Source organism: Leptonychotes weddellii, chromosome 8 (assembly GCF_054177405.1).
Source record: "Leptonychotes weddellii isolate Sample4059 chromosome 8, ASM5417740v2, whole genome shotgun sequence".
Taxonomy (NCBI): domain Eukaryota; kingdom Metazoa; phylum Chordata; class Mammalia; order Carnivora; family Phocidae; genus Leptonychotes; species Leptonychotes weddellii.
Window position 1 is genome coordinate 129,619,094 of NC_138376.1, and position 14,007 is coordinate 129,633,100.

The 14,007-nt window shown below is 64.0% G+C and overlaps 1 protein-coding gene across 1 annotated transcript in view; it reads left to right on the forward strand.

Annotated features, from left to right (window-relative positions):
- KIF25 (kinesin family member 25) overlaps positions 1 to 2,825 on the forward strand; it is a 35,251-nt gene extending 32,426 nt beyond the window's left edge. Inside the window, exons 10-14 of the mRNA XM_081829388.1 lie at positions 218 to 273; positions 795 to 938; positions 1,291 to 1,446; positions 2,254 to 2,404; positions 2,544 to 2,825. Coding sequence (XP_081685514.1) covers positions 218 to 273; positions 795 to 938; positions 1,291 to 1,446; positions 2,254 to 2,404; positions 2,544 to 2,553 — 517 coding nt within the window. The 3' untranslated portion in view covers positions 2,554 to 2,825. The remainder of the gene's footprint in view (positions 1 to 217; positions 274 to 794; positions 939 to 1,290; positions 1,447 to 2,253; positions 2,405 to 2,543) is intronic.
- The last annotated feature ends 11,182 nt before the right edge of the window (positions 2,826 to 14,007 follow it).

Sequence of the window (14,007 nt, forward strand, 5' to 3'; positions counted from 1 at the left end):
GAGGACCTGAATTTCTGTAGGCTCCCGGTGCCAGAGTCCACGGGCAGAGGATGGCTGGTCCAGGGCCTACTTCACTTGCGGTCACACAGATGTCTGGTCGCGGGGGGGTGGGGGGGCGACACGCCCCTGACCTGTGGCCGCCGAGGTGGTCCAGGCAAGGGAGGACGGGGGGTTGGGGGGTCAGTGCAGAGATTCCTGACTGCCCTGCACCCCCCAGACTCGGCCGGATGAGTCCCAGGACCGGGCGCACCTGCAGGGAGGGCGGGGCCGTGGGTGGGCAGGTGCTGTCCAGGGAGCCCACAGCCACTAGCCACACGGGAGAAGGCCGTGGAGACCAGAGTGGATTTTATGTAGTTCTTTCTTTTTTTGTAAATTATGTGTATTTTTTATGCTTTCCACAGTGAGTATATTATTTAGGTTAAAAAAAAATCCCTTTAGGAAGTCTGTTTAGGAATAATGCTCGATGAAATGGACACACACGGCAAAATGAAGACCAGTTTTGTCAGGATTTCTGTGGGGGTCTAGGAAACAAGGGTGGAGTTTACCTCTGTCAGGGCCCATCGGGTATTAATCTGTGTCATTACCGAGTATTTCTGGGAACGTCATTTGGTGCTCATGAGACTACGTGGGCACTGGCCTCCCTCTCCCTGTTTTACCCAGAGAAGCCCCTCCCCGTGGCCAGCCCCCCACCCCGGAGTGTGGTCCTTCGGGATGAGGGCCCACTCTTCGGCGCTGCGGGAAGCTGAGGGAGGCTTTGTGGACGTCACTCCCGGGTACATGTCACCCCCTTGCAGCTGACCGGCGGTCACCTGGACCACCGCTCGAGGGGCGGCCAGCCTGGGGCAGAGCGTCGCCCGGGTCCCCGGGGGCCCAGCGACCCGCGGAACAGGTGCATGCCAAGCTGCAGCTCGTGGACCTGGCGGGCAGCGAGTGTGTGGGTGAGCGCAGAGCCTCTGTCCGGGGCGAGCGGGGATGTGGGGCGTCCTGAGCATGGCCCCCGTCTGCAGTGAGCTCACAGCTGCTCCTCCCAGTGGGCAGCTGTCTTTCCATGGCTGCCAGACGTGCTCGTCCCAGAGCGATGCCCCCCCCACGGCTCTTCAGCGGCCAGCCCATTCCCAGTCGAGGCCATGCAGGAGGTCAGAGGAGGACGCCGATGGGACTGAGGGGCTCCCCACTCAGTGCTCCCTTCCTGAGAAGCGACAGTTTTGCTTTCCCTCGTTCATTTCTTGGTGTTGCCAGAGAATTCGTTGCCCATGCTAACCACGTGGCTGGGTCTTCGTGCTTTCCCAGGTGTGTCTGGAGTGACAGGATCGGCCCTGAGGGAGACTTCGTTCATAAACCGGAGCCTGGCCGCCCTCGCGGACGTCCTGGGGGCCCTGTCGGAGCGCAGAGGCCACATCCCATACCGCAACAGCCAGCTCACCCACTTTCTCCAGGACGTTCTTGGTAACGTAAGGGCCCCCCAGAGGCCCCTGACCACAGGACCCCCGGGAGGTGGCACGGCACACTCCCTCCCCTGGGGGGCTCACTCCTCCTGGCCGTACCTCCTTGGGGGACTTCCTGGGCCCCCAGGTCACTGTTGTCCCCTCCCAGAGTATTTTCAGCGCTATTCTCCGTGTCGCTGTGCACTGGGTTGCTTGGTTTGCACGTGCCTGGCCAGCCCTCCAAGTAGGTCCTCCGCTCCTCGCAGGGCCGCCTCCGCATCCTGTGTCCCATCCTGTCGGGCGCGTGGTGGGCTGCAGCTCACCCTGAGGATAGCTGGGGTAGAATGTTCTAGGCTTTCTATGCGTCTCATCCTGGCGTCTCCTCTCTCTCACTGCAGATGGGCTTTCTCCACAGGAAGAGGCAGGGCTGCATCCAGGGTTCATGTTTCGGCTTCTCCCTCTAGGAGGGCCCCTGATGCGTGAGGCTGGGCGCGGGGCAGCGGGGCCCCCGGGAGACACACACAGCCCTTGCTGTGGCCTCCCAGTGTCTGCGTGGTTCGCCTCCCCGTCCTTCCGTCCTTCCCTCTCCCTTGTCCCTGGGTTTGCTTTTCCTCCCAGGCCGCTCAGCACCCCCTGTTGTCCAACAGGCTGAGGAGCCCTGGGTGCTCTGGCTGGGGGACCCCGCCATCACGTGCCCTCACCAGGAGCGACCCACCCCCAGGCCCGCGCCCCCGAAGTCGGCGTCCGACTCCACGTGGGCTCCGCAGTAGCTTAGCCATGCCGGGTTTCTCTTGGGCTCTTTCACCTGCCATTGCTTCTTATTTTAAAGGAGGTGACGCAAAGCTCCTGGTGATTCTGTGCGTGTCCCCCTGCCGGACGCACGTGGCAGAAACGCTGCGGTGCCTGGGGTTCGGGGCCCGGGTGAGGCAAGTGCAGCGAGGCCAAGCTGGAGAGGGCAGTGTAGCCCCCCGGAAACCCAGGTGAAGCAGGAGCCGTGGGCGGGTTGCCCGTTAATGGGCTTTGTGCCCTTACGACGAGTTTCCTGTCATTCCTTGACAATGTATGTGCCCTAACACAAGCTCCTTGACTTTGGACTTCATAAGCCTGTTGTTTTCCAAGGAACCAGTGACACGCTGACCCGTCATCAGGGAGCAGGAGACGCCCAGCAAGAAGCGGGGGGGACGGGGACGTGGCGGCCGAGCAGAAGGAGCTGTGCTGTCTGCCGACCAGCAGGGAAGGTGCGCAGACCAGACGATCCGGGGTCGGAGTGCAGTTCCAGAACCACAGTCCCGGGCTCTCGTGCCGGCCGCCTGACCCGGACACTTTCCTCAGCCCGTAAAGCCCCGTTCCCTCGTCTGTAAGACGCCTTGCGCAAACACGCCACCAAGAGCAGATGTTTCATGTTATTGCTCCTCCTCGTAATGACCCGTCGTCCCAAGCCGACGTCCCAGCACAGGCCATGACGCGTGACACGTGGTGGGCCACAGGCTCTCAGCGTGGGGGCCGTGCGTGGGATCCAGGGGCCCTGGGAACTCGGATGCGGCGCGAGCACCCGCCCCGACCGGGGGCCGCGCGCGGATGCGGTGTGCATGTCTCGGTGTCAGCCCGGCGGCGCAGACTCCTTGGGTGGAAGCCGCTCCGAGCCGTGCCCACGGGCGTGCGGGCCTCACAGACCAACAAGACGCGTGGCCATGCTCTCACCACACGTGCGGCCCTGGAAGTGAGGCTCAGACGCAGGTCCCCGGGGATGCTTCCGGACCACGAGTGGCTTAAGTGTGAGGAAAACCCGTTCAGACCTCAGCCTGTTTTATGTAAGAGTGAGCAAAATGTGTTTTCTAGCGATTAGCACGAACCCAGCAGGCCTGCTCCGTGCATGTGTCTCCGGGGACGGTGTGCGTGGCCCTGAGGGAGGCACGAGGACCCACGCCTGCCTCAGTCCCCCCGGGGTGCATCCAGGGCCTCGCTCCTCACCGGCCTTCCCGTTCCTTCCCGCACCGCCCGGGGCCCAGTTCCTGCCGGGCTCCGGGACACGGGGTGCGAGGCTGGGCCCGCTGCAGGTCACGGGGCGGGGCGTCCCCTGCGGGAGAAGGACACCGCAGAGGGCGGGGCGGGGCCGGGTCATGTAGACGATGGGGAGGGTGACAGATCGATCGGCTGCTAGAGGACAGACCACGGTGAGCGCTCCTGGGCGTGTGCGCGCCCCATGAGCGGGACGGAGACCGCAGCACGTGGACACAGTGTTCCAGTCCTGACACAAACGTCGTCAGCAGCATGGCTGCTGGGGACACGATTTCCCAAAAAGCCGAAAACTCAGCAAAGTTACAGACAGATCCGTTTTAGAGGCTCTGACACAGAGAGACTCCCCACCGCGGAGTCGGGTGACGGGGACAGAACCCACCCCCTGTCCGCGAGGGCGGCCCCAGACCGGGTGTGCCCCCGGGAGCCCCTCCACACCCAGCCTGTGCGGGACGCGTTGCTGCCATCCCAAGGCAGGTAGGGGACCGCCAGGGCCGGCTGGAGAGTGACCACGCGGGTCCTCGGCCACTCATTGGGGCGCGGCCCACTGCCTGCCGAGAACAGTCTTTCTTCCTTGCACGCGCTGTGAGTGGCCACCTCTGCACCATCCATGCCCCCTGCAGCCCAGCGTCCTGTGCCCACCGCCCCCGACGCCCCCTCAGGACGGTCCCGCGAGACGGTCACGGGCCTCTGGAAGCTGAGGCAGTTACGGCCGACAGGGCAGGGACAGGGCATTTGGGGCAGGCGGAGAGCGTGCACACAGGCTCACCGCCTGGATGCGTGCTCCGGGCCCCTGTCTGCACGTGGCCATGGCCGTGGCCGTGTGAGCCCCCAGGCCTCGGGGTGGCCGAGCACCAGCCTCAGAGCCGCCGCTCCTTGCTGGCGTGATGACCGTGCAAGCCTCGCCTCCGACTGGGCGTGTTTGGCAGAGGCGGAGAACACTTCATCATGGGGGAAGTGGGAACTGAGCTCGGCCTCGCGGCCCCTGTCACCATCGGGACGCCAGAGCGCGTCCCAGGGCTTCAGGGCCTCACGGATTCCCGGACCTCCCCTGCTGCCCGCGCACAGCCTGACTCTGTCTCCGCCGCCCCCGGGGCCTGTGTCTCCCAGAGGTGGGGGCCCGCGTGTGGAGGAGGGGGGGCACATGGAGCCTGTGGCCTTTGGCCCCATCGCTGGCACGCAGAGAAGCCCTGGCCCATGCGCCCTGACAACACGGGGCGCTCCGGGAAGGTGCCTCCCAGCCCTGCCCCTCCCGTCACTGGCCGAGCGGCCCACCTGTGCCCCCCACATCCTCCTGCCCCCCGGCTCCCTTCTCCTGGCTGCCCCTGGCCTGGGACAGAGCGGCCTGACCTTCCTCAGACATAGTTCAAGCCGCTGTGCCGAGGACGCACTGTCGCGGGCTCCTGGGTCCGCGTGCACAGGTAGCCCCGCGCCCCTCGGGGCTTGCCTCCCGCATCCCTGGGGCTGGCTCGGTGCCCCCACCCCCCAGGGTATTTCGGGGATGCTGAACAACCAGCACCAGTCGCATCCCCCCTCAATGCGCATTTTCCGCTTGCGCGGGCGGCCTCAACCCTTGGCCCTGAGCCACTGGGTCCGGGGCAACAGTGTAGGAAGGCCCGGAGCTGCAGGGAGCAAGGGCCGCGGGGCGTCAGCGGGCAGGGTTCGCGGCACACTCTCTGGGAGCAGCAGCTGAGGCTGAGGGTGAGCGCGGGGCCAGGGCGGGTATAGCCGGGGGTCTCCTGTGGGAGACAGCGAGGTGACCCATTGCTGTGAGGTAAGTACTTGGATAAAAAAGCAGCCGGTCCGAACTTTTAAAAAGTGTGAGGAGTACAAAGGGTCCCGAGACCCCAGGGCCCCTCCCCCACCCCTGTACTGAACTCCAGGCTGAATTCGGGGTGAGGCCCCCGGCGCTCTTCCGCCTCCCAGCAGGCCCGCCTTGGCCTTCCTTCGCCACGTCCTGGAAGCCACTCTGTCCCCGCCCGGGGAGGCGGTAACCTGTGAACCACCGCCCTCCCAAACCCGACCCGCGTGCCCCTTGGGGCAAGGGAGCCAACCCTTTCTGGCGAGTCAGTGGGTTTTAACCACTTACGGTTAAAAACGTCTTCATTCTGCAAATTTTAGAAAACCACATAGTCACGTGCGGATGGGGCCCAAAGCCGAACACTGATGGGCCTCGTGGTCCCCCTGCTCCCCTCCTGGAGCCCTTGGCCACTGTGCCCGGGGCCCGGCTCCTCTCTAAGAGCCCCAGGTCCCCTGGACGGACACCCTGGTCCCCAGTCAACCCTCTCTTCTCCTCTGCTGAGCCTCCAAGCCCACGCAGCGGCTCTGGGGCGGCCAGCCATGGAATGAGTAGGCTTTTCTGGAGAAAGGACGTCCTGTGCTCTAGATTCTGTCTCCCAAGGAGGTGGGCCTAGGTGACCCAAGGGCCACAGGGCAGAGTTCACCAAACCAAAGTGAAGGTTAGACATGCCCTCTAGACTCCTGGGTCCATGACTTCGATGGGCTGTGGGTCCCCGAGGGCCACAAGCCCCTTGCACTGGCAGCCGGCCCAAACAGAACTGCCCCAGGTCCACTTGTGACGTCCTGCATCCCAGCAGGGTGGCAGCCATGCTCCCCAGCGTGCACCCGACTCCCCCGGCCTCACCCCAGGGCAGGAGGGGTCGCAGCGAGACCAGGCAGTTGTCCCAGGGAACTGCAACAAAACAGCCCTCGGGGTTTCTGTGACTCTAGACCTGGTGACTCGGCCTCTGGCCTCCATCCAAACCTGGCCCAGGCCTGGCCTCCACTTTCCTGAGCCGTCTGCCCACTCCTGGGGCCCGGAGGGAACCTGGGTGGGCTTCCTTTCAGCCCCGCGGCTGTGGTGCAGGACCCTGTTCCCCTGGCCCACCACACCCCTGGGGGCCACACGACCCTCCCCACTGGTGGTCACCATGGTCTCGGAGTGTAGATGAGTCAGCCTACTTAGCAGCCCCACGCCAGCCCTGACCTGTGTCTTCTCGCAAACCATGCGTCCCTACTAGTTAAGACCCATTTTCCAGGAAAACATCTGTTTTGCCTGAAAGAAAAAGTCCTAATCTGCACAAAGGAGAAGCTGGTATTTCTGACTTTCTGGCCACTCTTGCCTCCGCCGTGTGTGTCAGGCTTTCACTTTTTCTGGGTGGGCAGGAGTGGGGAGGGCTGGAGATCACTTGCCCCGGGCCCCTCTTGGCCTCTAATTGTGCTCCCCGCTCACCCAGCAACCCAAGATTACCCGGTGGTTAACAGACACTTGGCATAATTTTCCTTGTCTGTCCATGGGGCCTGGAGGAAGGATAGAAATAGGAGCCCCTCCCGGGTTCTGGTGGTTTCTCAGGGTCAGCCAGCGGTCCCTGCTGCCCCATCTGCCAAGGACACAGGGCAGGGCCCTGGCCTCCCTCTGGCCCCGGCCATCCTCAAGTTACGGATGGGTGGGATCAGGGGTGATGGGAGACGGAGTCTGAGTGTGAGCCCCGACTTGCATCAAGAGGAGCTGGTCAGAACCACATGGCCCTGAGCACGCCAGGCTGGTCCTGCCCAGGCCCGCCCCCCACATGCGCGCCCTCCCGGCCCCCCCGGGCCTGGGCGGCGCTGGGCAGAGGCTCACGGCGTGTGTCCAGCGCCCTCTTGTGGCAGCTGGGGAGAGGTGCGGCGTCCCCCAGGGCCGGCCGCCAAGCCCTGTCCATTCACCACGTCCGCTCACCCTCGTGTATGCACGCGTGGGCCTGTGTGCGGGGGCCGGCCCCGCAGGCTCATTTCTGCCCCACCCAACACCTTCTTTGCGCAGTAGCCAGTCAGTCCGCGGGGCTGAGCGCTCGTGCCCACGTTTTCTTTGTAGGAAAATAATCCCCATAGACCTCAGGTCAGAGCAAACACAACCCCGTTTGTTACTATGGGGACTGCTGTTAGTACGACTTTGGAAAATCACGGGAAGCAGGAGCCCCAGACAGCTCTGGACGCCCTTCTCCCATCCTTCAGGCCCCGACCTCCTGCTGCCTGGCTCAGGGGTCCTCCCTCAGACTTTTCTCTTGTGGCCGCTAGGCTGGGTGCCCTCGGTAGCCCGGGGCCCGGGTACTTCCTGCACAGGGACCAGACGGGCAGCCAGCAAGCCTGCCCCACCACCCTGACCCCGGCTGGCACCTGCCCAGGGCTGGCCCGTGACGTCTGTCTACAGGGAGCCTGGGTGCCCACAGGGACCCCTGCTATCCGCCCCGCCCCGTCCCATCCCCCACGGCAGAATTGCCCCTTCAGCAACTCCAGGCCACAGAGGAGGGGGTAGAGCAGCCCTGCTTCTCTCTGAGGAGCACACTTGGTAAATATGAGCTCCAGGGGGCATGAGTGGCCCCCCACGGCCCCGTCCGGGCGGTACCACCACGCGGCACGCAGGAGAAGCCCTCAGCCTCCTGGGCCGCCCAGCGCAGGCTGGTTCAAGCGTCCGAGGCAGGTGTGGATTTAGGTCTTTATTACACGTGCGCGCTGTGTACACACACAAAATGTGCTTTCACAGAAAGGATCAGGAAGCCCAGCCCGGGCAGCGTCAACCTCGCTGTGCGTGTGTACACACGCGTGCATATGCACACACACGCGTGCACACGCGCACACACGTGCACACGCCCCCGCGCGTGCACACATGTGCGCACGCGCACGCACACACGTGCACACACGTGCACACACGCGTGCACACATGCGTGCACACGCACACACATGCACACAGCGGCTCACAAGCTCCGCCCTTCCTCTCCAAATGAGCCTGAGCTGAGCTCCCGCGCCCAGGTGGCCTTCCCAGCGTGAGCACGAGACACGGGGAGCTGTCCCGGCCACAGGGCTGTGTGGCGGGGGGCTCCCCATCACCCGCGGAGTACTCGGGACCACCAGACAGGCACAAGTCCATCCATCTAGATCAAGGGGCAGCAGGTGTGCGGGTGCGGATCCTGTGCAGGGGAGAGGCCAGAGGGGCCCAGGTAGAATGAGCCGGACCACAACCGGATGTCCATTGAGAGCCTCAGGCTCGGGGCTTGTTACGACCGTCTCATATCCCACCTGCTCCAGAGCAGCCTCTCTCGGTCTCTGGAAGGGATGCAGGGGCCCAGCTCGGGTTAGGAGGCAGTGAGATCAGCACAAGCCCTGCTCTTCCACCCGGGGGCACAGGCGCTAGTCTGCTAACAAGCACCCCGTGCACCGGCGGGCTCAGCCCAGCGACCCTGCACCATCCAGGTGGCGGCCGGCTCCAGGAAAGCCACCTGCAAGCAGGGCCTGGAGGTGGGTGGGGGCAGCGTGCCTCGGCCCTAGGGAAGCCACCCTGCCTTTGCAAGGAAAGCACAGCCATTAATCACGGGGAGTCCTCCCAGCTGTAGCTGCAGCCGCAGCGCTCCTGAGCCACGCGGTCCAACCGCAAGCTGGCCGCTGGGGCCGTGCACCTGCCAGCACGTGCTGCCTGCTCCCTGGCCTCTGAGTGCACCGATGTACAGCCCTGAGTGAAGGTCAGCTGTCCCTCAAAAGCACACTTTCCCAGAACTTGCTACCGCGTGTAAAACCACCCGGCTGTTAAGGTGGTGTGAAGCTGGGAAGAACCTCTCCAACCCCAGACGTGGAGGATGGGTCAGGTGCAGAGCGTGGGGCTGGTCCCTGCTCCGCCCCATCTCACCTGCAGTCTTCTGAGCCCTAAAGGTGACCAGCGCTGTCCCAGGCCAGGAGCCCTGGCTGCTTCCGTGTGACCTGTGATGGGAAACGACCGGGACACGGGCTCTGTCTTGGGGCGCAGAGTGAGGAATATTCAGAATCTAGATCGCGGCTTCACTGGTTGGCCTAGTTGCCTCTCTGGCTTTACGGGCTCCACAGGGACCAGGAGTCCAGATGATCCTGCGGCTCCAGCCATGGTGCTTCCCGTGGTGTCCGCACCCTGTGGGTGGCGGACACGTCTGGACACGTCTGGGGCGACAGCTGGGCCCACAACTCACAGAGAGGGATTGCAAACAGAGTGGTCTAGCGGAAGCCTGTGGCCAATGCAATGACAAGTGACCATGCCCTGGGTCAAAGACTCCCAGAAGGCTGTGCACTTAGCCCGACCCTCCATCAGGGTCAGTGCGGAGAGAACCCGAAGGGAATAGCTAACATATCTTCCTTCCCAGAACAGATGGGGCGGGGCTACCCGAGGGGCCAGCATGGTCCGCCCCTCAAGCCTGAAGACTGCATGGTCAAGAAGACTTGACTTCTACCTCCTGGTGACCCAGATGGATGGAGCTGGGACCCGTCATTGTTGCCACGAGAGTGGGACCTACTCATCCCCTCCAGGCCTGACATGAGAACCTGCTCCACACACTGACAGGTGAACGCACAGGGGGAAGGGGCTGGGGTGGGGGGCGGACCTCGGTCAGCCAGGCGGTGGCAGGAGCCTCCAGAGCAGGAGGGGTGAGGGCCAGAGGCCGTCCTGATGTGAGAGGCTGCTGAGGTGTGGATGAGGTGTGGGCGCAGTCCTGCTGGGTAGACAGAGCCCCATGTGGACGGGACTTGCCGTGCGGATGAGCCATGCTGTGTAGATGCAGCCAGGCTGTGTAGACGGAGCTGGGCGGACGAGCCGTGTCTTGTGGATGCAGCAGTGCCGGGTGGACAGGCTGTGCGGCGTGGATGAGCCCCAAGTGGGCAGAGCCACATCTGCAGTTGTCCACACCACAGACTCCTCTGGGGCTGGTCGCCCCTGCTCACTGCAGAGGTTCCCGGCGGAGCGTGGTCCCGGCTGCCGTGGTGTGGGCCTGCCTCTGGTAGGGGGTAGTGCGCGTGCATTCTGCCTCTCCACCTCCGGCCACCCCCGCAATTCTGTCCTCCCTGAGCACGCACACCAGCACCCCTAGCTGGGGATGTCCACACGACCCCTTCTGCCTCTGGCCCCCAGAGTCCCTCATCCGGAGGCTCCCGCCCTGCCCTGTCCTCACTGCACCCTGCTGGGCCCACTGTCTACACGGCACCCTTCTCCTGTCCCCCCCCCATGCCCCCGAGGCCACAAGCTCTGTGGGCAGGAGTGGGGCATAGGCCGTGGCCCCCCTGTCCTCAGCCGGGACAGCTCAGGGAGGGAGTGGCTCCTTCTGCGTGGGCTCCTCCCTCCCTCTCCTATCCTGGAGGTGACTCCTACAGCTGGTGCCTGGGTCCCCTCTGGGGCCCTGACGCAGAGCCCATCCCATCCCAAGGGGCTGCTGGATGGGGGGCTCATAGCCCTGGGCTGTTTTCTTTCTTTGAACTGGTTGGACTTGGTTACTATTGGATAGATTTTAGGAATAAGATCTGGAAGCATCCTCGGAAGTCAAGAACAGCTTCCCACCCCCATTTCCTGGTTGAGGAAGCCTGTCCGGTGCTGGGGCTCAGAGGCAGCCGCCCCGGGTCCTGTCCAGGTGGGGGCCCAGCTAGCACCCACTACTTTGCATCCCGCAGGGTGAGCTCACCGCTGCAGAGGGGCCACGTGGGGCCGGTGGATACAGGCTGTCTCGTCGCCCTTTTGGGGGCACGTCCTGTCTGCCGTCTCTGGGCCGTGAGCCCCCAGCTGCACTGGGAGCTGACCCTGCCCAGGCACTGTGGCTTCTCTCCCCCTCCCTGGTCTAGCTTCGTCCCTCTCTGGGAGTCACATCAGAGCCTAATATTCTCTCTGTCCAGGGCACCACCCCCAGGTCAGGCCCAGCAAGGCGGGGAACCCCCAGCCCATAACCATTGGCATCGGTCCCTCCTCCTGCCCCTGGGGGGCCTGAAGCAGCCCCAGGAGTGCTCACTACTTGGGGATGGTGGCCTCTGACCCCAACGAGCACCCAACCAGGAAGGTGGAGGCCCAGGGGAGCCATTCCCGCCCTGCCTTATCCCCCAGAAGCCTCCCACTCCCCCACTGCCTGACTGCGGGTCCAGGGGTCCCTACCTAGGGGCCCCCGGTGGGCCTGGGTGGACTAAGAAAACAGGTGCTGGAGCCCGGCCTGGGGCTGCCCAGCCTGTGGGCACATACCTGATACAGGGCCTCAGCACTCCTGCCCCTCATCCTGATCAGCGTGACCTGCATGACTGCCGAGGGCCCCGGGCCAGAGGCTGTGAGAAGGAAGGAGGTGTGAGCAGAGCCGGGTGCCCACCCTTCTCCCTCCTCCCCTGGGGACTCGACTTGGGACCGGGAGCCTCTATGCACCCCTCGTCCAGGGGCCTTGACCTGCAGGGGTGGTGAGGAGAAGGTTGTCTGCAATCATCCACTGGGTCCCTCGTGTTCCCCAGGCTCAGACCCTTCCACACAACACACGCCCCCATCCCTTCCTCCCCACTCATCTGCCACTGGCCCACCTGCAGGAGTTCAGGGAATTCCCAGGGTCGCCGGCCCGGCTCACCGGCCCCTGTTCTGGGAGTCACTCAGGTCCCTGGAGGGGCCTGGGGAGCTCTGTGTTATCCTACAAGCTCTGGGGCAGATCTCTCAAGAAAGCAGCTCCCACAACCCAGGAAGAAGCCCGCCAGGGGCGCCTGCCCGGTGACCCTTCCCCGCCAGGTGCAGACGCCTGCGGTGGGGGGCTGCTGAGAGTGAGATCTTCAGACCTCCCCACCCCGGCAGGGACAAATCCGCCCCAGAGAACGAAACTTCGGGTGTGGGAAGGACGCGCATTCACAGCACACGTCAGTGAAGAAGAATGGCCGCCCCGCAGCGGTGAGATCACGCCCGTCCCACGACCCGGTTTCCACGGTGGGTTTTCTCCGTCCCACAGAGTGTCCTCTGACGTCAGTGAGTTACCTGAGGAGCCTTCCGTTCTCCGCATAGTACTGCACCCCGAGGAGGGCGACGAAGGGGCGCGGGGCCGCCCACTGCCCTGCAGGGGAGAAGCACGGCGAGAAGACCAGAGCCCGGGAGCTGGCGGGGGGCAGGCCCCCGACGCCGGTTCAGCCCGGCTCCCCGCGGTGGCCGTGGTGGCCACAGCTGGGGCCGTTTTCTGACTTCCGTGATGTTGTCTTACTTCTGAGAGTGAGACGCCCTGGCATGTCGTCTGCACACGCAGGGGCGCCCCCCGCACCCCGCGGCCGACCCCGCACGCGGCAGCCCTGGGACAGCGCGGGCGGCTCCGGGGACGCGCAGACGCCGGCTCTCAGGCTCCGGGGACGGGCCCGCCGCCCGCGGTCTGACTTACTTTGCGCCCTTCCCGCTGCCAGGCCTTTGAGAAGTACTTGCTGAGCTTCTGCCCCAAATCCATAAACATGCACCTGTCTGTCCGCGAGCCCCAGCGCCTGCCTCCCGTGTGCTCACAGGCACCCCCCAACGCTCGCGGCTTCTGGGGTTGGCCATTGAGGGAGCATGTCACTCGTGCGCGGCCCTCCCGGGGCGGGGTGTGAGCGGCTGCGTGGGCATCCCGCCCTGAGCCCGGGGGCTCCTCGCCTGGCCGCCGACTGCGTCCTTCCCAGCCAGAAACACCTGTGTGTCCTCGGGAGCCACTCACCAACCGGGAGTCCGCAGCGCCTGTCTCTGTCTCTGTCTGCCTGTCTTTGTCTCTGTCTTTCTCTCTGTCTGCCTCTGTCTGCCTGTCTCTGTCTCTGTCTGTCTCTGTCTCTGTCTGCGTGTCTTTGTCTCTGTCTCTCTGTCTGTCTCTGTCTCTGTCTGCCTGTCTTTGTCTCTGTCTCTCTGTCTCTGTGTGTCTCTGTCTCTCTTTGTCTCCGTTTGTCTGTCTCTGTCTGCCTGTCTCTGTCTCTGTTTGTCTCTCTGTCTCTGTCCTATCTGTCTCTGTCTCTGTCTGTCTCTGTCTCTCTGTCTCTGTCTCTCTGTCAGTCTCTGTCTCTGTCTCTGTCTGCCTGTCTTTGTCTCTGTCTCTCTGTCTCTGTCTCTATCTGTCTCTGTCTCTTTGTCTCCATCTGTCTGTCTGTCTCTGTCTGCCTGTCTCTGTCTCTGTTTGTCTCTCTGTCTCTGTCTCTATCTGTCTCTGTCTCTGTCTTTCTGTCAGTCTCTGTCTCTGTCTGTCTCTGTCTCTGTCCCAGCCCCTGGGCTGCATGCAGAGGTCTCCTGCCTTGATTTTGGCTATAGACCTCAGTCCCAAACATGTGCCCTCCTCACAACCACAGGGTCACTGGAGCAGGACCTTCCATGACTTTCCCACCTGAGAGGCCCAGATCCCCGAAGGAAAGGCTCCAGCCCCGAGACCGGGAGGGTCTGCTGCGGTCCAGCCGCCCCTTGGCTGGCGGCTCAGCTCAAAGGACAGGCCACGCTGGGCGTGCACTGGGGGCTCTCAGCAGGTGGGGCAGCTCTGGCCTGTCCCCCCTTGCAGAGAAGGAGTCCCGGGCATAGGGGTGACCCCAAATTCCTTCCTGAACCTGCCCACCCGCTTGTTCTCAGCATGGCCATCTCAGATGTCCTGACTCAAAGGAGCTAGACAGAAAGAGCCGCTTGGCAGGAGCTGCAGACCCTCTCTGGGAACCTCCTGCTGAGTAAATGCACCTCCTCCAGGAAGACCACCAACAGTTCCCCTCTGTGCAGCAATCCCGGGGGGCTCTTCTCGGCCAGCCCCCAGCCCCTGCTGGTCCTGTGGGGCCCCCCAACTCCTGCCTGTCCCCTGGCTGGTCG